Source organism: Sinocyclocheilus anshuiensis, unplaced genomic scaffold, assembly GCF_001515605.1.
Source record: "Sinocyclocheilus anshuiensis isolate Anshui unplaced genomic scaffold, SAMN03320099.WGS_v1.1 scaffold1024, whole genome shotgun sequence".
Classification (NCBI taxonomy): Eukaryota; Metazoa; Chordata; class Actinopteri; order Cypriniformes; family Cyprinidae; genus Sinocyclocheilus; species Sinocyclocheilus anshuiensis.
Window position 1 is genome coordinate 727,339 of NW_015552843.1, and position 23,692 is coordinate 751,030.

At 36.6% G+C, this 23,692-nt stretch overlaps 3 protein-coding genes and 2 pseudogenes across 5 annotated transcripts in view; 2 read left to right on the forward strand and 3 right to left on the reverse strand.

The window, feature by feature from the left end:
• The window catches only part of LOC107667987 (nephrocystin-4-like), a 173,342-nt pseudogene extending 168,187 nt beyond the window's left edge, over positions 1-5,155 (reverse strand).
• Positions 5,156-5,713: 558 nt separating this feature from the next.
• LOC107668022 (DNA fragmentation factor subunit beta-like) lies at positions 5,714-8,031 on the forward strand (annotated as a pseudogene).
• Positions 8,032-9,528: 1,497 nt separating this feature from the next.
• On the reverse strand, positions 9,529-13,385 carry LOC107668010 (UPF0688 protein C1orf174 homolog). Its single transcript, XM_016459741.1, has 4 exons — positions 13,235-13,385; positions 12,440-12,517; positions 11,887-12,276; positions 9,529-10,686 (listed from the first exon to the last, which is right to left on the reverse strand). Exons 1-4 carry the CDS (start codon positions 13,247-13,249, stop codon positions 10,585-10,587), a joined length of 585 nt encoding a protein of 194 aa, XP_016315227.1. The 5' UTR covers positions 13,250-13,385; the 3' UTR covers positions 9,529-10,584.
• Positions 13,386-14,958: 1,573 nt separating this feature from the next.
• On the forward strand, positions 14,959-16,204 carry LOC107668025 (UDP-GlcNAc:betaGal beta-1,3-N-acetylglucosaminyltransferase 7-like). The gene has a single exon (XM_016459754.1). The coding sequence runs from the start codon at positions 14,959-14,961 to the stop codon at positions 16,183-16,185; it is 1,227 nt and encodes a 408-aa protein (XP_016315240.1). The 3' UTR covers positions 16,186-16,204.
• Positions 16,205-17,893: 1,689 nt separating this feature from the next.
• LOC107668088 (centrosomal protein of 104 kDa-like) overlaps positions 17,894-23,692 on the reverse strand; it is a 36,899-nt gene continuing 31,100 nt past the window's right edge. For 2 of the 3 annotated variants that reach the window (XM_016459868.1, XM_016459867.1), the window contains exons 21-22: positions 20,476-20,566; positions 19,924-20,158 (exon numbers count right to left, since the gene is read on the reverse strand). In XM_016459868.1, coding sequence (XP_016315354.1) covers positions 19,992-20,158; positions 20,476-20,566 — 258 coding nt within the window. In that variant the 3' untranslated portion in view covers positions 19,924-19,991. Of the gene's footprint in view, positions 19,340-19,923; positions 20,159-20,475; positions 20,567-23,692 lie in introns of those variants that run through there. The other variant, XM_016459869.1, reaches the window with a different exon arrangement.

Genomic DNA, 23,692 nt, shown 5'->3' on the forward strand with positions numbered 1-23,692 from the left:
TAAGAAAATATGTCCTGTTAAAAAAAAAATCATAATAAAACACACATACATAAAATAATTGTATTTGACATTTCTGTCACTTCTGAAATGATGGCTACGCCCCTGGTGTGACAAAATGTTAGCCTATACATAATACTTTTAAAGCTCTTTTTTTAAATCTTGGCTTACATAAATTTTTACGCATGCCATGTCATGCCATAGCATCTAACAATGGACCAAAGTGTTTTTTTTTTCTCTAACCTATGGTTCTGTAACCATAAAGGCTGCAGTGTAATTTGCCCCCTGACTAAGCATTTAAAGAATTTAGGGGAAGCATTTAAATAATCCTGCAAATGCACTTAAAGAATACAGAATCGAATCGTTATAATCTAATTGAATCGAATTTAATTGTGAATCGAATCGAATTGAAAGGTTCTAAATTTGCAAAAATCGTTCTTGAATCAAATGGAAAACGTATGAATCGTGAATCGAATCGCTGTCTACCCAAAGATTCACAGCCCTGGTGTTTACATATATGTGAAATTATATTCATGCCTCGTATGATATATGATGTTATATCTTATATTATGGAATAAAAAACACCGGTTAAAACGCAGCACATCAGAACACAAAACACATTCTAGTGACACAGAGACACAAAAACGTGTTTCACACCAAAAACAACAACATCAAACCTCAGAACACTGAAAGCTGCGAAAACACAACAAGCAGTTCTCACGTCAAAAAAAATTAGTAAGGAGTAAAAAGTACTGTTTCTTCTTCAGAATGTGATTACATAACAGTACAAGTACTGCACAAGTCCTCAAAATAATACTGGTGTTTCTGTGTATCTGTGTCAGAGCTAGACATGTGCCGGTTTTCGGTAATGCAATATATCACGATAATGAATATGCACGATATTGTTATCGTGGGCACTTCAAAATACCAAGAATAATTTATTACAAATTATACAGAATTTTGAATGCATTTTAGGAATACTTTTCTTATCAACTGGTCACAATGCACAACACCTATGTATGCTGTGTGAAAGACGCATGCGCACTGTAATGTCTGATTACTTTTCTTAGGGAATTAATTATTACTAATTAATTCAGGTTTTGAAAGGACTTGAATCCGATGATTCGAAGTCAACCTGATTAGAACTGATTTCAAATTGGATAGTTTACACTTTATTAATGGTCGTCCAGCGAGACGTTAACCTCAGTATATTTTAACAATTTATATATTTGTATTTTCCCTGGCCACGGGTTAATACGTTCTTTGATAAGTTATAAGCTACGAGCTAGGTAACAAGATCTAGGCAGAGTTTTAACTTTAAAATGTCACGACACAAGACAATGATTCTTTATAAATGAAAGCACCAGTTCAGCAGAGATAAGATTTTGTTCGTTTACTTGCGTTTTTGAGTGACAGCTGAAAAGCTGAGTTTCCTTGTTTGGCTGCTGGAGGGAATTCCGTTGCTGATTGGTTACTGAGATGACGTCAGGATGGCGTCCCTTTGGGGAAGCCCTTCCGGAATTGGTTAGTTTCTTGATGACGCAGAGGCTGCGATATTCGCAGAGGCCTTACAGCACTCTGATGTAAACAAGCACGGATGAGAAGCGCATGGCGGAACACGTGAGAGACGCACTGAATGAAAGCGCACATTCACTCTCTAACAGCAGATGGCGCTAAACTGCAGAAAACGCAGCCGTTACCCTGGAAACCTCATAAATAAAGCAGCTGCACTACTTTCTAAAACGTATTTAAATTATTTAAATAGCCATTCAGATTTTTGTCTTCGCTATGGTGTTCATCACAGCGCCAAATACTTAAATATTTAGACTTAATAGGCTATTTATTTTCAAACTTTCTTTTAATCTGGACTACAACATGCCTTAGATATTGTTTGAAAGTTTTTTTATTCTTTATTGTTCAGTCACACTTTACATTAGGGCTTCATTAGTTCACATTAGTTAATTCGGTTAACATAAACTGCCAATGAAAAATTCTTTTAACATTCATTAATCTTAGGTAATTCTAATATTTAATAACACGTTGTTAAAATCAAAAGTTGCAACTGTATTATTTAATGAGATAACATGAACTAAGAGTTGTATTTTTTTTTTAAAGATTAATAACTTATGTAGCAAATGTAGCTTTTGCTCATTGTGAATGTTACTGCATTATCTTAGGTTAACTAATGAGGTCTTATTGTAAAGTGATATTGATATTTATAGTTATTTTGCACTTTAATCTGTGTAAAATTTGTAACTTTATACATTTTTCTGTATAAAAAAAAATGTCTTTAAATGTTCAGTTATTTTGTTATAAGAAAAAAGTTATTAACCCTGCTATACTGTATAATGACAACGCTTTTTAAAAAAAACTAAATTTCAATACCGTGATAATACCATATACCGTGATAAAAGCATTAGCAATTAATCGCAACATGAAAATTTGATACCGGCATATCCCTAGTTTTTGGGTATAGTGATCTCATGTTTATAGACAGGTACTAAGGTAAAACTATGTTTTGGACATATGCATCCCTAATATATATATATATATAAACTTGCAGTTTTTAGGCAATATAAATAATAAATAAATATTATTTATTGATAAGTAATATAATTATGTGTGTGTCTATATATTATTTATTACTAATATATATATTATAGTTTAGAATTACATTATATATACCAATTATATAAAACATTATGTAATATAATAAATATTATTTTTGATCATTAATATAATGTGTTTGTTATTTATTACTAATAAATATGTATTTTATATTCTAGAATTTCATTATATATATACTAATTATATACTATTATATTTATATTAAATTATGTTCAATAGATAGATAGATAGATAGATAGACAAATCAATTAATACTTATTCCATATTTAATGATATATTTTTAGCAATGGTAAATTGACATAAAACATAAAAATTACTTTCATTTTATTCATGTTTTATTACCTAAAAATAAGAAATATGGGTGAAAAATGTCTGAAACTGCTTATGGGTACACTCAGTGCTTGAAGTGGGCCGGTAAGCACCGGTACGCAGTACCGGCACTTATATATTTTAGTCTTTAGAGTACCTGCACTTTTTTGTGCGTACCGCCACTTCTGACATGTTGCCAGTACTCAGAGTAAAAACATCAGTGTCTGGGTAATTAGAAATGACACTATATATATCACACTACCTAGGCGGGATCACCTCTCATCTCGACCAATCACGTGAGCGAATTCAAACGGAATAGGATTACCTCATGTGTGGGGTGCCAGAGCATGTCAGGGGAGGCGCGTAGTATAATTAATCAATTAATTAAAAATAATTAATTATTGATTACTAATTTGAATCAGTACTTTATAACGAAAATAATACCTTAAAAATTAAAAGAAGCCTTTTGCGATCACATCATTTTAAACCAGTAAACTCCTGGAAAGTCCAAGATAGGATCTAGTAAATGAATTCAGACACTAAGTTCAAAACAGCGCTAATGCAGAGAAAACATGGCTGATTTCATCAGAGATTGTGGAGAGAATAGTGACTTGCGTCCAGATGTCATTAAATTATTCTGTAGCGTGTTTTTGGCTTAAAAGCAAGAGTGTTTTATAATAGACGCTGGCTGAAGTTGGTCAGAGGTTTAGAGATTCTGAATGGATCCATATAGTAGGTTTAGTGGTCTTTGGCGTCTCCCTGTGGTCCTGTTTGGTATCGCAGATTGACTTGTGCTAATTTGTATTGAAAACTTTTATTTAATTATTGATTGATTGATTGTGGAACTATACATACATTGTGAATTATAAAAAAGTACTTATTTAATATATATAAATAAATAAATAAATACCGGGGGGGTACCGGTGTTGTGCCCAATTCTGACCCCCTGCCAGATTATTACCCCCCTAGTATTGGTAGGTTTAGGAGTAGGTGTGGGGGAGGGGTTAGGATTAGGCAATCAGGTAGCGAATTGAACGAGGGGGGTAATAATTTGGCAGGGGGTCAAAATTGGGCACAACACCAGCACTTCTTTTTTCCCCACTTCAAGCACTGGGTACACTTGATGGTTAAAAGTGAAAATATGAGAAATTATGACTAGTAACACAATCTAACAATACATCTTAACTTTTCCATAGCATGTATAAACATCCACCTGTTTTACGTGAAGTCCATCGATCTGTTTGAAGACTAGCTGTAGACCTTGAGAAGATCCTGGAGCTTGCCTGGCTGTTTGACTGTGAGGCGGGATCACGCGGTTTCTCAAGAAAGCGTTTTTCCAGTCAGACATGTGCGGAGTTTCTTCACAACTATTAATCGACAAGGGAACGTTTCTTAAAGGGTTAGTTCACCCAAAAATTGTCATTAATTACTCACCCTCGTGTTGTTCGAAACCCGTAAGACCTTCGTTCATCTTCGGAACACAATTTAACGCGAGTCGCGTTCACGACTACCATGACGGGAGCGTGTGGCGGCGCTGACCCAGATTAGGGTTGTGACGGTGAGGAAATTTTCCCACCGGTTAATCGACGTGTGACAACACCGGTAATACCGGTATCACCGCGGGGGCGTTCCCTCTTTTCCTCGCTTTCCTTTGCTTTTAAATAGCTTGTAAAAGCGGCCTGCAGCATTTTGCTTTCACTTTCAAATAGCGGCAATTCGGAGTAAAGCAATTGTTCGTTTTTAGTTCGTTTGAATTTTCCCTCTTTTCCTCGCTTTCCTTCGCTTTTAAATAGCTTTCATTTTTGGGTGAACTAACCCTTTAAAAGGGGTCGGTCAGTGCGCGTTAATGTCCCTGGCAAACATCCCTGAAAACGCCAAAAAGCTTCACAGGTTGTTAAATCATTCCCGCAGGCGAAGTGAAGCGCTTGTTACTTCATTAAAATCAAATCCGGAATATTGACAAAATTAGACTTTTTAGGCTGCTCATTAATTTCAGTCTCTACAATACACGACTCTCTTTCTTTTCTCCTGCTAACGCATGTCGCATGTAACTAGGCTAATTTTACACAATAACTATTTCTGACATTTTTGACACAGGCTCTACGCACTGTTACTTTCATAATCATAATAACTTACATATAATGAAAATGCGGGCTCAGCTAGTTGTCAGGAAGGGAATCTCTCTGTAGTGGTTGCCATAGCGTCTGTCAGCCGTTGACAGGGTGAGCGTTTTGGCGCTTTCCTGCAGTAGAAAAGTGCAGGGCTGCCATATACCGCCACCGTGTGGCTCGGTGGTGCTTTGATCCAAGTTCTGTTTCGCACTGCGAGTTCAGTTTTTACCAAGGAGAATTCTGAAACCGTAGTGATTAAAATAATAATAACAATAATAATAATAATAAAGTGCATCCAGGTGGATGCTGCATACTGGTGGTGGATGAGGAGATACCCCCTGACGATGTAAAGCGCTTTGAGAGCCTAGAAAAGCGCTATATAAATGTAATGAATTATTATTATTATTATTATTATTATAAGTTTATTAAAACTACAATGGCTGACCGATTCTCCCGTAGTTGTAGTCCTTGAGGTTTCAGCATTCACGTTTGTGTGTAATTTGTGTTGTGGAAAAATGTGAAAGTCTATCGAAGTAATGTTAACCACATCTTATTCATAACTGAAACTAAACTGTCATAAACTGTCCGTGTTATTTTTATTTTCATCCACGAGGTGGCAACGCGCGTCTTGTGGTTGTTTTGATCGCTCATGCAGACATACAGCGAAAGAGAAACTTCGCATTTGCGGAAAAGAAAATATGCACAAATTAACAAAACCCAAGCTGGTTAAGATAAGAAGTGCCAACGAGGCCAAAAAATACGGAATTGCAGCTGCTAACATGAAGGAGCTTATTAAAAAAGGATGTAATTTACTAAAGGTATTAAAAAAAATGTGGTTTATTACTGATATCAGTATTAACGTTACTGTACAAAGCCTTTGGATGCCGCTGCTGTCAGACATTCATAATTAATATCTTATCCACAGGTATCCAGCTCCAAAGTACATGTCTGCTTATACGAGGATGGGACAGTAGTTACTGAAGAGTATTTTCAAAATCTTCCCGATAACACAGAACTTGTTCTCCTGCCCGAGGGACAGAGCTGGAATATTATGGACGTGAGTGAATTTCATTGACTTGACTGACACTTGGCCTGAAACCGGAAGACACTGCCTGAAGATAATCAACTATAATATTGTGATCAATTATAAATAATGTAACCAATCAGATTGCTTTGGCTTTTTCATTCTCTACAGTTGTTCATGAAATAAATCAAGTCCTGGGTTTGGACAGAGACACAGACCTTCTGATCAGTGCAGCGAAGGATCTTCTGTCAGATGAACATTCTCCCAAGCGGCGCAGAATCCTGGGAGACCTTCTGAGGAACCTGAGGGACAATTCAGAGGTGGAGAACAGAGAAGAAGATAAGGACTGGTTTGAAGGTAAGTGAGGGGAAATAACATAATATGCATTTACTGTATGTGTACTGGAACTGATTCTTCTGAGGCAACGTTAACACATTTACACATGTTCATACATACTTGAAGTTGATTTAATCACAAATGCTGTGATTCTTATTTGGGGGGGGCGGTACATTTGACACAAACCTAACCTGACCTATTTCACATTTCTTCTTATTGAAATTAATATATATTTATTTTAAAAAAGATATTGTCATTTTTATAGATAACATTATTAGGCTTTATTATCGCCTTGATTTCACACTGTTAATAATACTAAATAATGATACTAATTGGTTTTATTTAAAAACAAATATATACAATTTCATTAAATCTGTTGTTTATCATTTATATATTAGACATGTAATGACATCTTTATATTTTTAAATGTTAATATAAATATCATATGAAAATATACAGTATATTTCATATACTAAATGTGTTGCATATTTGTACGTTTTTTTGTTTTTTTTCTCATGTTTATATGTCAGGTATTGATGCCCAGTTTAAAACCAAGTCTGCTTACATGAAGTATAGCTGAGAGCAGAATTCGAGGATATTTGAAAGAGGTGTGACAAATGGCACTCAGTTAGTTTTTGAAATATTGTAGATATTTATTTTATTTAGTGGAGTTTATCATTTATTTCATGCAGCAAAGGAGGCCTGCCGCTATTCTGAAGGAGATGTATTGTTCACCGTCTGTAGGTTGATGGATATACGCAGACTATTCCAAATGCCAAGACAAAAAGTGAATATAAAAAGGTGGTGGAGATCCTGGCAGAGAAGCTGAAGGCTGCACGGTATAATGGCACCTATTTCGACAGATCGGAGAGGGACATCCACAGGCTCTGCACTCAAGAGGGCTGGTTCAGCTGCCAGGTGTCATTTCTAATGAGTCTTATTTAGTTCAGTCTAGCATCATTTTTCTTTGAAGGAAAAAATAAAACATCTGTCAATCACTGCTTTGTCAGTAGTTCCTGTTTGTGATTCTAAAAGACTTTTGCGCTAACAGTGTGCCTTTGATGAGAACAACTGCGCATTTCTTCACTCAATAAACCCGTACGGGAGAATCCTCTTCAGCACCTGGAATCTGGACCACTTGTGAGTAGTAAATCTTAAATGTAAATGTTCAAATAAAAACACATTTAAGTACACGTAAATCTTGATGTACATTTCAATATCAAAATATCTGTATTTAGCCATTCTGATAAAGATAACATTTTAAAATAAATTTTAGGGATAAGGAATAACATTCTGAAATCATAAAGCTGGTGTTTTTTAGGATAGAAAAGAAAAGGACTGTCATCCCCACATTCGCTGAGGCACTGAAGGGCAATAAGAGCGGCGATATAAACATGGATTATTTCTACAAACTGCTATTCACAAGGGAAAATCTCAAGCTCGTTCATATCATCTGCCACAAGAAAGGGGCCCATGAGCTCAGCTGTGACTCCCGAAAAATCTACAAACGGGTCAGGAGGACTGTGAAATGAAAGCACATCCATAATCCTCTTATGAAATATGCAGTTTAGGCCTGGGACACACTAGACAATTTTCAAATCTAAAACGATTTTAAAACCATGGGAGACCACAGACATGAAGATTTTTAGCCTTATAATCCTCTGAACGCAAGAGACCACACACTTGTCGATTGTAGGAATGATTTCACAGTGGCATGAGATCTCACGGACACTCGTGACTAGAGAAGAAAAACAAATAGAGGGCAATCAACGTTATCAGCTGGCTCTCCTGACGCGCGTTCTGTTTCACAGTGAAAAACAAAGTATAGAAAAGAATATGGGTGATGTTCTCTGCTTTCATGGCATGTTTGTGGCTGCCAAGTTTCAGCTATAGAAGCACGCAACATCCGGTAGGTGACGCTTGCTCGCTCTCATTGGCTATCGCGGGTATCACGTCAGAGGCAGCTCGATCAAGAGTCATAAATATCAAACATGTTTGATATTTATGATTTGAGTTCGGGGACGCTCCGTCTCGATCGGGAGCAGATAAATAATCGTAATGACACCACACAATAGAGGATTTTTTGGACCAAAAAATTGCTTGCGACAAGCCGCGAATCGGGCCACACCCTCCGATCGTTTGGGGGTGCAAATCGGCCTTAAAATAGTCTAGTGTGTAGCCAGCCTTATGCCTTGTCCAAATACCCACACTTGCGGTCTTTGCACATGACCACTTGAACACTTATATGACATATTTCCTATATTTAGTGTTAAGTGTTCAAGTGAGGATATAAGTGTTCAAGTGAGGATGAAGACCACAAGTGTGTGTCGAACTTTTCATTACCTGATGGGACACACTTATAGTGTTGTAAAAATGCAAGTGTTTACATAGCTTTATTTTAATTTTAATTTTAAATACTTTGCATTTTAAAATCAACTTCTAAATGTCTGTTCAGTAGTCCCTATAACATGACAATTTTAATTTGTGGTGCTTCTAATTAAGTGATAAAAAAGCAGTTGCAAATGTTGTACAAAATAAATATCACCACTACTCATCTTTGCACCAATAAAACGTAAAAACGCTGTTTTTCTACCAAATTATGTGTAATATCTAATTATATTCATATTTAACTTGCATTGGCAAGGTTTCCGTGACCTCTCGTGAGATCTCGGCAAAAAGTCTCACGATTTATTTCCAGAACATGATGCCTGATGGGACAAGGGGTGAGTGTGAAAGTTTCAGCTTTGGTGAATCACAAGCACTGATGCAAGTACTGAGGTCCTCAGGGCCATTTGATCTTATTATGAGGTTATATTGTGCTTCAGGTACACACATTTTTAATTGCAACTTTTAGTTTCAGTTATATACCAATTTTTGTACCAAAGCAACATTTCAGTTTAAATTATGTGAAAACATTTTTCAGGGTTTTATAACTGTGACCGATTTTATATTTAAATTTTTATTGGTTTATTTTAAGCACCAAATGTCTTTGAAAAGAGTGTTCCATGTGTGGGAACAGGATATCTTGTACAGTTAATGTTTGTAGTACTTCCATCAACAAACAATAGCCTTATTTACTGTACAAAATATACTCAAGCCTTCATTGAAAAAGATGTTTTCCAAAGCTGTTAATGAGGTTTATTTTCTCTGGACGGAGTATTGTAGCTTTCACATGATAATACACAGATGATTTGCCATTAAATATGTTCACAAAAATTGTATGTCATATACATACAAAGCATTTGGTAGCAAAAAAAAAAATACAAAATTTGCACTTGGTTTATCACTTCAATAGAAAAATATAAACTTTCTACAATTTTTACCTCATATAATTTGTACAGAGTAGAAGAGAAACTGCATTTTAAAATGTTACATCTTTGAGCCACTCGTGAAGTTAGTGCAAATTCTGTTCAATAAGATTATACAAATATCATCATATACAGACAAATCAAATTTCTGGTGAAGCCACATGCATAATACAGTTTGAAATTGTTGGTTTAAAATGACAACTTTTCATATCTTACAATAAAAGCCTCTTAATCTGAGATACTAACCAATATAAAGATCTTTACATCATAAACATATCAAAGAACAAAATAGCTACATGCTTTAATTTTGATTTATACAGCACCAAATCTGAAGTATTAAGTGTTTTTTTTTCCAAAACAAATCTATTCATTCTCAACAGAGAATGTTTAAAAGTGCCAAATTCATAATGTCCAAGCAAATGTTCAAATTGCTTTCAAAGTCTAAACAGCAAATTTGAGGCACTTGACTGATAAAACTGTATTTGTTGATTTCAGAGCACATTAATAAGGACTAGTGGTAGAAAACCCAGTGTACAGAAAGTTCTAGAAATTATAGCTTTCTTTCAGCACAAACCCCAATAACAATGGTTTTAGCTCGCACAAAACCCTCTTAATGTACATTCGTTTAGTGTGGCACATATATAAATGTTCCTAAGTTTATAATTAGGGATGCACTAATATTTTTGCCCTAGTTGATGTACCTCATTAAAACTGATAAATCAACACCATGCATCTCAGTGTAGCTCAAACGTTAAGAAGGCTTTTGGAATAAAATAGCTTGCTTTAAAACAATCAAGTCCATTTTACCAGCATAAAACTCCTTCCCTGTCAGTGGCAGACAGATTGAGTGACTGTGAGAGGAATTGTGTCCTCATAGCTGCTCGTCTTCACTGTCCTCTTTGGCATAGTAATGCATGCTCCTGTACTCTCTTCGACTCATTCTCTTGCTTCCTGGGGTTCTGCTTGGGGAATCCTGCAACAAATCAGGTCAGTCTCTTTTAAAACAAAGCCACATTCACACATTAAAACTGCATTAATTAATATAGTTGGCTATTGAGTTTATGCATCACGAAATCAGACACCTGCTGCGCTTTGACACCCAATTAAGCATCAACAGGCATTCATTGCAATAATCCTACATGATCTTGTATTAACCTCAATATTTTAGGATTACTGTGTGCAAACAAAGACATCTGGCTGCATGTTATTTATCTGGAAGCTTAACTTAGACCAGAGTTATGTTACTGGGGCAAAGGGCCATGAAAGTTCACATCCTGCATGGGCCGTCAACTGATATTTAAAGCATTTAATTCCATTTTTTTAAAGCTAATGTATTTCTTTTATATCCCAATAAAAGAAACTACATGTATTTTCTAAAAACAAACAAAAATAGTTTTTTTGTTTTTTTCTCCATTCTTACTGTTATAACAATGGGGTCAAATATAGATTCAAAAGAAAGTAGCAAGCAATAAAGTTAAAAAATGAATAAGTAATATTGATAAAATCAGTTGTGGAGGGAGGACTTTTAATTCATGTAACTACTTTGAAATCTACAATTGTGTGTGTGTGTATATATATATGGCTCCTATGTGTAGGTTTAGTAATTTCACTTTAATGGCTATCAATAGTCAATGGGTTATTTTCATTGCCATTAAAGTGAAATAACTGAACATAAACATAGGAGCCTGATAAACTGCTCATTTCATAAGAAAATTTCAAACGGCACTTAAGAGGCTTTTGCATCTGAACTCTTCATATATATTAATTTTATATTATCATTAAATATTATCATTTTTATTTTTTCTCTTTTTATATTCAAAACTGGGCAACGAGTTTCTTAACTGACATGTATTATAACTGTAATCCATGAGACATTTCAATTAATAATAAATTAACACTACTATATATCGATTTGATACTAGAGCCTCTACACAGACGTAAAACTCTGGTCACGTGACCATTTCCAATAGACGGGTAAAAATGTTCACATGAAATTATAACTGTTTGTACATGAAATTATATTTTCAAAATACATCAGTTATTTTTAGAACCTTGAAAGTCAAACGTAATTGCTGGTCACAGCTCGGAATTAAGTTCAAACAGCGCTATTTTGCGGCATTTCTGCACTGGTGCCTAATCATAACAACATGTGTTCTGAATCGGTTTAGCTTACCTGAACAACATCCATGTTCCCAAAGAACTGCTCCACTGGGAAAATGTGATTGCTGTCCTCGTCGAAGAAAATGCTCGGGTCCTCTGGCGTTTGGGGACTGTGAATTACGGTCTGGTCCATCTTCGCCTCTGCAGAGCCGCTTGTCAAAGCAGTGCACTTAGCGGCAGAGTTCTCCTTACCGCGCCGTTCACCCGGAGTCTTTTTCCCGGGCTTAATTTTGACGTTTTCATTCATGGTCGCGCTGGAGTTCTCCTCTACTTCGCCGTGAAACGGTCTCTTTGGAAGACGCTTGGCCTCGCCGCCTTCGCCAGCCATCTGCTGCACTGCGCTCGCGATATCAGACGCCGATCTCTGCATCAAACCGCGCAGAACCCTCCTCCGCACAGCCTTCTGTGGATAAAAGTCCAGTAATAAATGTATAAATAAATACAGTATCAGCGCGGTTTTAGACGTGGCTGATACATCGTGAGAAAGCTTGTTACATTGTAGCGCTTTACTGTAGCCGACAGAAGGAAACTACGGGGAGGAGAGGGTTGGGTAGACTGACACTGACCTTGACTGAACTTTTCACACCAGGCGCGTTTAAAGAGACAGTGCCGCGCACTCGCAGTCTGTGGCTCCCAAAGACAATCTGAAACAAGAGAGCACAGCTTATTAGGAACACTGTATGATCAATTAGATCAATTTCGTTAGAACAAAGATTTCGGTAAACGAATCCTTTTGTTCACTCCCATCCAAAGACACGTTTTTTGTTTAATGAGGTCTCTTTTTTTGCTTTTCTGCCTTAAAAGACCGACTACAGCACTTAACGAATATGCCTTTTAATAAACAAGCCATCATTCGTGAACAAACCAAATGAATGAATCATTTAGTTCGTGAACAATTTGAATGAACTGGGACAAAAATGTGAACCAGTCTAGTTCGCAACCAGGAGAGAAGGGGTGCGGAATGAACATGTAGAAATTAAAAGATAAGATGTTCGACTCGTAAACGGATACGGATTCGTAAACGGATCTTTCTATTAAACTGATTCAAAAGATTCGACTCACTGAGTGATTCAAAATCCCCAACCACTACTGCTGGAAAAAAAAGTTAACAAACGTACGTTTATAAAACAACCCGTGAAAAACAACTTGATTATAATACTACAAGACAAGGCACCAAGCTCCAAGCGAGACTCTTGCCAAAACTGTGAACTGACGTTGTTTTAGTAGCCTATCCTAATAAATTAAATTTCACACTGAAACATTGAATCGTAAACTGTTCAATAAAGTCTGCGTAAACTCGAAAGTGATCGTGCAGGTTTATGTAACACAAAAACGTATCTCAAAGATAAAAGCTTTCTTACCTGCTTCACCCTCATTGGAAGTTTCGGCGTCGAAAACCGAGTGTGGAGTCCTGCGAGTGTTTATCTCCCGTGACCGCTAAAGTCCCGCCCATATCAGATCATCTACGCGACACAGAATCACAAGACTGGAGCTGAAAACTTTACCAGGCTTTTCTGAGGCGGTGGCTGATACCCATCAATTAGTCCTTGTCCGCTTGTACAAGTTATAACCGTTATGACCAGTGCAAACGATTAAAATACATGGGATGGCAAGTTATTCTGGTCATAACTTTTTTAGGTCAGTTACAAAAGTAACAGTTAAAAGTAAAAGTTAAGTCAGTTAGATTGTTCTCATTTGAATAAAAATAAATACAACTGATTGCCCCTTATTTAACTGCTAGTTGGTCAAACTAGTTGTTAAGACAGTCTTAACAAAGAGGCTATGTTTATGGCCCTAAGTCCAGCTTCTACTGATGATGACATCCGTGGGAGAATTAATATGTGCGGTTTATATTCAAATATTTGACTCTGAGTACTGTATGTAACAATCATAAAACCATTTCCATAAAGGATTTTGTCATTCTTAACATTGCTTCATTTGCCTGACACATGACATCATCATAGTGGACATTATAGTCCAGCTGCAACATTTAACTGATTTCACATGGAAAATCCACTGTCAAATGAAAATGTTAACAGGTTTTAAAAGCATTTAGGTATTATGTGGCACCCTGCTGGAAAATGCAGCCAACACTAGGCCTGCTTTATGACGATTGTGATGATTACATGGTCTCTGGACCAAGCTGGTCATTTATGGCTATAAACCAACGGCAACTGGTTAGTTGTCTTACCTAGGACCAACATAACCAGCTTGGCAGACCATCAGTTAATCTGGGTGGGGCTGGCTGAACCAGTAGCAAGATTTTAGTACAGATCAAATATTAGGCTAAATTGTATAAAATGTTGTAAAGATATGTTTGTAGCTTTTATGATACAGAAAACACAATATGACTTAGGCTATGTAAATGTCTAATAATATAATTTAAATACATTTACATTTGATAGGACAATCTAATTTCATATGTAGTAGGCCTAGCCTACTATGTGTCGTGGCGTAGCCGTAGCCTATTGCAAATTCTGAGAATCATGCCGTTAAATTAATGTTGACTGACTCTAATGCTATGAACCACACGGTGGCGCTAAATACTAAAATTATGAGTTTAGTGCTAATCAACTCCTTGACAGCTTCGAGCATCTTTCTGAGTGTGCTTGTGAGAGGGACGTAAAAAGTGGGTTGCAAACCTTTAAAAATACGAGAAGTTACTTGAACTCCAATATTTACATACACTGAATAAGTAAGTAGCCTAGTTCTCACTCAAACTCCTCTTGGGGACCCTCATTTACTACGCTTGCACAGCTGTCGTGTGTAACCAGAGATCCTGTAGCAGGTAGGTGTCGTTAAGGTGGAGGAGAGAGGAGGGCAGACAGCCGATTGTTTTACAGGATGACTGCCTCCCATTTTCAGCAGTTCAACGATGGAACTTGAAGCGAGAAGAACCTGTTGCGACAATTAGTGACGACGGGACAAGAGACTAAAACGAAAGAAAGTGGAGAAGACAGTTTTTAAGCTTTGTCAAAATGCCTTTTTATGGACTATTCGCTCATTTTTATATTTCCATAACACTTGGAAAATTAATTACAGCGGACCTGGCTGACTTTTCATGACAAATCCATTGGCCACCCGAATGGACTGCTCTCTGAGGAGCATGTGCGTAATGGAATTCTTCTTTCGAAAGAAAAAGAATTTAAGGACTGCGGTCAGCCTGACTTTGGTTTTTGCCACTTTACTGATGCTTCAGAAGTTAATAACAGTGGACACGAATTTCAAAGATATCAAAGTCGACGTGAAACGCAAATGGTGTGGCCCCACATGTAAAAGCATAAAGGCTATTGAAAATTCATCCAACGGTAATGGCTTGGCGCCGGTGGGAAAACCCATGCCAAGAAAATGGGACGTGGATAAAATTCAGTGTCGTGAAAATTCGACGATGAAGACCCAAGCCTGGTTTCGTCGTTTGAGCCCAAAATTTCACGAATTTGTCCTGCACAGACATTGCAGATACTACCCAATGTTGCTGAATCACCCGGAGAAGTGCAGCAGTGATGTGGATGTTCTGGTCGTGGTCAAATCGGTTATCGAAGAGCATGACCGGCGAGAAGCCGTGAGGCAGACCTGGGGTAAGGAGCAAGAAATCCAGGGCTTGAAAATCAAAACACTATTTTTATTAGGCACTCCAGCCACTGGCAAAGACGCGCGAAATTTACAAGCCCTGGTCCAATATGAAGACCGAGCCTATGGGGACATCTTACAGTGGGACTTTATGGACACCTTCTTCAACCTCACCTTAAAGGAGGTGAACTTTCTGAGATGGTTCAACATCTACTGTAGTGGAGTTCCCTTCATCTTCAAAGGGGACGATGATGTTTTTGTCCACACCAAGAACCTGGTGGAACTAATTGGCTTTAGGGTGGAGGAGAACAGGGTGGAAAACCTCATTGTAGGAGACACCATTTTAGAAGCCAAACCGATCAGAAATCACCAGAGTAAATATTTCATTCCCAAAGAGTTGTATGATAAACGCTATCCACCTTATTTGGGTGGAGGAGGATTTCTCATGTCTTCTCTGGTGGCCCGCAAGCTCTTTGCGGTTTCTGAGAGCGTGGAGCTTTACCCCATTGATGATGTGTTTCTGGGCATGTGCCTTCTGAAGCTGAAGATCGTCCCCGAGCTGCATCTGGCCTTCCGGACATTTGGGATCATTAAGCGTAAAGTGACTCCTCTGAACCGGGAGCCGTGCTTCTTTCGTAGCCTCATCGTGGTGCACAAACTCGTACCGCAGGAGCTGCTGCAAATGTGGAGGCTTGTTCAAAACGAGGACTTGAACTGCACCAGACAAGTTGTAATACGATAAGATGAGTATTTATAAAGACAGAGAGAAGTTTTTTTTTTTTTTCAAACGAAGCGTATTTGTAATATTTACAATTAATACAATAAATACAATACGTATTTCATCTTTTCTTTTTGAGATTTTGTAAGAAAGGATGATGATTACTTGTGTTATCAACTGTACACTCTAAAAAATGCTGGGTTAAATACAACCCAGTGCTGGGTAAAATAGGGACAAACCCAGCAATTGGGTTGTTTTGACCCAGCGGTTGGGTTACTACCCAGAAGGTTGGGTTAAACATTTAACCCAACCGCTGGGTCAAAACAGCCCAATTGCTGGGCTTGTCCCTATTTTACCCAGAACTGGGTTGTATTTAACCCAGCATTTTTTAGAGTGTAAAATGTAATAAATCACAAGTCTTTCAATTATGGTCTTATCATCTACAGGGAACAAATATAAACCCAATCGATACATTTTTGAATATTATATAAGCATATAGATCTTGCTCAACCATGTTTACTCCAGTGAATATTGGATTTTTTTTCCTCCAAGTATTCTAAACACATACCTTGACTTGGCTAAAAAGATAAAACCCACAGAAAAAAATAATAATAATATAAATAAATGGAAAAAGATGCCAAATAAACACAAGTGTACCTTTATGACAACATGCTCCAATGGCGGAACAAAGCAACAGGTTAATGTAAAAGGTAACATACAAATATGTAACACCTGTTTTGGCCAACAAATAATGGAATTAATTGATTATATATATTTACATTTAAAACAATAACATTTAAAACTCATGTAAATTGTCCCAACCTGGAAAATGTTTCACTGCAATACCTTCATTATTTATTTGATTCTTGTCTTCATGTATGCTAGTGTGTTTACTGTTTTTAATAGCTGTTTGTTAAAGATGATATTGGAATTTTAGAAGGAGAGAATTCACAGTGTTTAGAATTGAAGGGGGGTTAGAGCAGGTGTTTAAAACCAACATTAACCACATGTGTAATTTGACTTGACCAAAAAAAAAAACATATATAAGCTAATCTACTAAGATCAAAAATACATTTAAAATGTATTTCTATGCCAATTATGATGCACCAAACACAGCTAGAAATTCATTAGAAGAATTTTTGAATGTCCTAATGGATACTGTAGCTTTTAAACACCATAAAAGTATGATTAACCTATTCTAAAAGTTTAGAATGTGATATGCTATATTCCACATATTCTAAAGTCACTCTGCACCATACAGTAGCTTTGTGTGAGGAACAGTTTGAAATTGAAGTCATTATTCACTCCTATGGTGCTTACATCTTCAACATAATTTAATACAACTCAATTGAAATGTTCTCTATGGTGTTCCATGTAAGAAAGTAAGTCATACAAGTTTGAAATGACACGAGGTTGAGTAGATGACATTGATCTGCATCATTTCATTTGTGAGTGAATAACATTGCATGATAAACACACCACCATCAACATTTCATTTTTCAGATGTGTTGTTTTGGTTTGGTGTTTGTCACAATCAAAAACTTTTACAAAGCTAAATTGTATTTTTACATTATTACATTAGAGTATTTTAACAGATCAAAAAACAAGCATGTGACAAAACTTTATTCAAATACATTTATTAAAACAGCTTCTAACAAGCTACAAAGCAGATATTAGCTTCTGTTGATATCAATGCACATATAGCTGAGGGGCATTGAATTAATGTGTCGTGACTGACAATTCAAATTACCATCAGTATAAATCTTTTAAATCTTGTTTCATAATGTGTCTTAAATTGTCTTCATTGCATGCCTAAGAGCAAACGCTTAATCTGTACAGACAACATTAAAGTTGTGAACTGTACACCTGAGGAAAATAGAAAGTGGCCAGACTAAGACTGCACCTATAAAGTACTTTCTAATTTGCAGGTAAATTAATTTAGGGTTCCCAAAAAAAGTTTGCAATCATGTCCTTGAGGACTGTCTGACAGCAAACATTAGTGCAACATTTTCAGGTACCTCCTCCAGATTACTATGATACGACTCTGCTGTGCTTCTTAATTCTGCTACTATAATGAAAATAAATCCAAATGAAAGCAAACAACAAAAAAAGCTCTACTCCACAAAAAAGCAATATATGATATTCTACCATTATCACCTAAATCCAAATGAAAGCAAACAACAAAAAAGCTCTACTCCACAAAAAAACAATACATGATATTCTACCATTATCACCTATATATTATCTAAATAGTATAAATATTTATACTTTTGACTGAAAAATTAATACTATTGGGTATGTGTCAGTCATCTGTGCAAACAAATTGAGTTTGTCACTTTTAGATCACTCTCTCCACTCTGAAATAACTGTTCAGGTTGACTTATTTAAATCAATAAATAAGTGATAATATATTATAATAAATATTAGACATCTCAGTAATGCCACATGAGTGAATCATGTCTGCAGGGGTTGATTTTTGTCAGTTATATAATGCATGTCTCAGCAGTGAGCTGTACAAGCTACAGACAATGCATTATGTCAGCCATGACACCAGAAAACATTCTTTAAAAAAACACCTCTGTGCTGCGATCACTCCAAGAGTTTTAAATTGGTTTGTTTTATTCCGGTATAACATACTGTTAAAGCCTATTGGGGTTGTACCTTGAAAATTCCCTCCCTGAAGTCCCTTGACTATCATGTCTCACATAACTCTGACTGCATACCTATGTTCAGTCTTCACTATATGCAAATACTTTAAAAAGTGACATTATGGCTTATTTTCAGGCACAGGATCAGCCTATTCCACTCAAACTGCCTTTATGTTGTTTCATATCTTCAGTCTCAATGATTTTATAAGCATAACTGGACTAAAGCATTTCATTTTTAACACAATCAATAGAACAGCACAGTATGATGCAGATGATACCCAGTGATTTAACACATCACACACTAGACAAAACCATTTACGCGCCAACAAAACAGGCCAAGAGTTTCTCTAATACTGAAGCAAATGCAAAGACCAAACATCTGAAATAATAGTCTAGTAACAGCATCATCATCCCTTATGGCTCTTTATTCTCTCAGCAGTGGCCTCATGTATTGGCAACATCCCTTTTCCAAGTCCTGATTCTCTGAGAAGCACCAAGGCAGTTCTGCGACTTGAATTAGCCTTTGCCCTCTTCAAGAAAAACAACCTTTTTGTTTGTTTGTTAACTAAATGTTGCAAGGCGAGTGCTTTAAGAAATGTAAGTGCATTATATGAATCAGATACAATAAGTATCTAAGGTTCAAATCTCTTGAACAGAATTTTTGCTTTCTTTTCAAAGGCTACTTTTTATGTTTGGCTATGGTGCTAATGATGCTTTAAAAACCATTAAATATCAAAGTGCTACAATCACAAAATATTCACATACACCGCACACACTAAACAAACAAGTATAAAACAACATACAAGAATAAAATTCTCAAATAGATTACAAAAAAATCCAGGCGATCCACCTGAAAAGGTAAAGAGAGCAAAATACAAACTGTGTATCTGCTCATAAACCTGTTTTTCAGCTCAAGTATTTTTGTTCACACACACACACACACACACATTTGAGATATTTTACATTCATTAATGGGTAAATTTTATATCAGGTGTCAAAGATAATGTGTGCTTCGAATAATGATGCTATCTTACAGGAATATTTCTAAATCAGTACAGCAATAAGAGTGCAATAATGCATTATTTGAAACCTGATATAAAGTAGATTTGTGTGGTTTTTTTTGCTATGAATCACTCATATGAGATTATTTCAGCAAAGCTACTAGAGTTAGCATGTAGTGTGCTATGCCTGTTGTAGTCGGTGGCTAGAGGCCTTGCCTGGAAGAATTCTGGTGCGTCTGTTGATCCTGGAAGCTGGAGCAGGGATGCGACTGCCTCTGCCCAGCCCTTGAGCCTTGGACTCGGACATGACCGTTGTTGTCTTAGCTATAGCTGTACTGACTGTCTTTCCTGAAGGCAAAGAATAAGAGAAACGCAAACACACAAACACCTGAGGAGTTAATGAGAAACGCATTGTACGATGCTATATAGTTTAGCCAAAGTAAACAGTATTCAAAATAATACTTTATTGAACAGTCTATTCAGAGGCAGTGTGTGCCCCATTGTGGGACTCTCTGAGGTCGCGTGGGGCAGATGGGCTCCTGTATGTTGTGGAAGCTGTGTGGGGCAGTTGGGATCTATAGGGGCTTTATGGGGCAATGTGGGGCAGTGGGGGACAGTGTGGGGTTGTTAAGATCTCATTGAGGCCAAAGGAGATGAATGATCACCTTGTGCGTGTGAGAGAGTGCTCTGCTGTACCGCTCTCCTCCGTGAGTTCTGTTTACAACCCTCAGTTCCCATGAGGTGAGACTTCCAGCCCTGCACATACAAGACATGCACTGTTACACTGCTGTATGAGGAACGTGTGTGTGTGTGAGAGACTTTAATGCTCACTTAATACTGAAGTTATTCACTTATCATCATGGGTGCTCATGTAAATAATCTCTACCTATGGAGTTGGTTTTAGTCTCGATGAGTCAGCTCTTACATATTGGAAACTCCTTACATAATATCTAGCGATGTTCTGCTATTCGTGTCATTTCAGATTGAAATGCCAATCTGCTTTCTAGCCAAAGACCTCTTACAAGTCAAGAACAACTAATGCATTTCCTAAACCAGTGTTGTTATTGTAAATTAAAATTAAAACCAAAACAATTTTAGAAAATCATTAATTGAAAAAAATTGCTGTAAATATAAAGCTAAACAGAAATATTACAAAAAATGAAAATATAAATGACAAAACACATTAAAGTACAGTCATGGCCAAAAGTTTTGGCAGTGACATAAATTTTGTGTTTTGCAAAGTTTGCTGCTTAAGCTGTTGTGGTGTTCATTCACATTGTTTCTAGATTATTGTGTAGAGTGATCAGATGCATTTTAAATAATTGCTAAAAGCTTCATTGGTCAAAAAATGACTTTCAACAAAAAAAAAACAAATTTCACTGTTTTTTGATCCTGACACAAAATGACCAGCTAACATTAATTGACTAATCATATCAGCAGCACATGTGAAAGTGTGAATGAGTACTAGTCAGGTAAAATCACTATCATACTAATTAGATTGTAAGAGCAGACTGATTGCTATAAAAGGAGGGAAGAAGCGCTTCCAATCATTGTGTTTTTGTTAGCAATAGTTACCTCCAAAGAAACAGGTGCAGCCATCATGGCTTTGCATCAAAATGGCCTCACATGCAAGGAAATTGCAACAAAGAATATTGCACTATTGTTCGGCTGCAGTGAAGAAGTCTTTAGGACGTCCCAGAGTGTCCAGCAATCGCCAGGACCGTCTCCTCCTGAGGAGTCCGCTACGGAATCGTGCCACCAGCAGTGCAGAGCTTGCTCAGGAATGGCAGCAGGTTGGTGTGAGAGCATCTGCACGCACAGTGAGGCCAAGACTTTTGGACAATGGCCTCGTGTCAAGAAGGGCAACAAAGAAGCCACTTCTCTCCAAGAAAAACATCAAGGACAGATTGAAATTCTGCAGGAAGTACAAGGATTGGACAGCAGAGGACTGGTGCAAAGTTATTTTCTCTGATGAAGCACCCTTCTGACTGTTTGGGATATCTGGAAAATCGATTGTTTGGAGAAGAAAAGGTGAATGCTATCATGAGTGCTGTGACATGCCAACAGTGAAGCATCCTGAGACCATCCATGTGTGGGGGTGCTTTTCAACCAAGGGAGTGGGCTCTCTCATAATTCTGCCCAAAAACACTGGCATGAATAAAGAATGGTATCAAAACATCCTGCAAGAGCGACTTCTTCCAACGATCCATGAGCAATTCTGTGATCCGTGCATTTTCCAGCATGATGGAGCACCATGTCACAAAGCAAGAGTGATGGCTCGAAGATCATTACATTGAAATTTTTGGATCCATGGCCAGGCAACTCCCCGGATCTCAATCCCATAGAGAACCTGTGGTCAGTCCTCAAAAGGCGAGTGGACAAGCAGAAGCCCACGAATTGTGATCAACTCCGAGAACTAATAAGGCAAGAATGGATCGCCATCAGTCAGGATTTGGCCCAGAAGCTAATAACCAGCATGCCAGAGTAAATTGAAGAGGTTATGAAGAACAAGGGTCAACACTGTAAATACTGACTCATTATATTTTTTTGCCAATAAAAGCCTTTAAAACTTATGATATGCTTATCATTGTTTTTCAGTATACCATAGAAACATGGAAAATAATCTACAAATACTGAAGCAGCAAACTTGTACAAAACACACAATTTATGTCACTGCCAAAACTTTTGGCCATGACTACTAAAACCTTCCGAAACTGAAAATCTAAAAATAAAACACAATTCAAAATATTAATAAATACTATAATAGTATTAAAAAATACTAAAGTTACAGTACCCTGTGCTGATACTAGGGCTGCAAAATGATTAATCACTATTAATCGAGCTCAAAATAAAAGTTTATGTTTACATACTATATGTGACCCTGGACCACAAAACCAGTCTTAAGTCGCTGGGGTATATTTGTAGCAATAGCCAAAAATACATTGTATGGGTAAAAATGATTGATTTTTATTTTATGCCAAAAATCATTAGGATATTAGGTAAAGATCATGTCCCATGAAGATATTTTGTAAATTTCCTACTGTAAATATATCAACACTTAATTTTGGATTAGTAATATGCATTGCTAAGAACTTAATTTGGACAACTTTAAAGGCGATTTTCTCAATATTTAGATTTTTTTGCACTCTCAGATTCCAGATTTTCATAGAGAACCTGTGGTCAGTCCTCAAAAGGCGAGTGGACAAGCAGAAGCCCACAAATTGTGATCAACTCCGAGAACTAATATGGCAAGAATGGATCGCCATCAGTCAGGATTTGGCCCAGAAGCTAATATCCAGCATGCCAGAGCGAATTGCAGAGGTTATGAAGAACAAGGGTCAACACTGTAAATATTGATTGATGCTTATCATTGTTTTTCAGTATACCATAGAAACATGGAAAATAATCTACAAATACTGAAGCAGCAAACTTGTACAAAACACACAATTTATGTCACTGCCAAAACTTTTGGCCATGACTACTAAAACCTTCCGAAACTGAAAATCTAAAAATAAAACACAATTCAAAATATTAATAAATACTATAATAGTATTAAAAAATACTAAAGTTACAGTACCCTGTGCTGATACTAGGGCTGCAAAATGATTAATCACTATTAATCGAGCTCAAAATAAAAGTTTATGTTTACATACTATATGTGACCCTGGACCACAAAACCAGTCTTAAGTCGCTGGGGTATATTTGTAGCAATAGCCAAAAATACATTGTGTGCACTGTGTATATTTATTATGTATATATCGATGCATATATATTTTTATGTATAAATATTTTACTTGTATAATTTATATTCTGTATAAATATAAATAATTTATATATAAATCCAACATATTTTTCCTTAATATATACATGTATGTGTGTGTA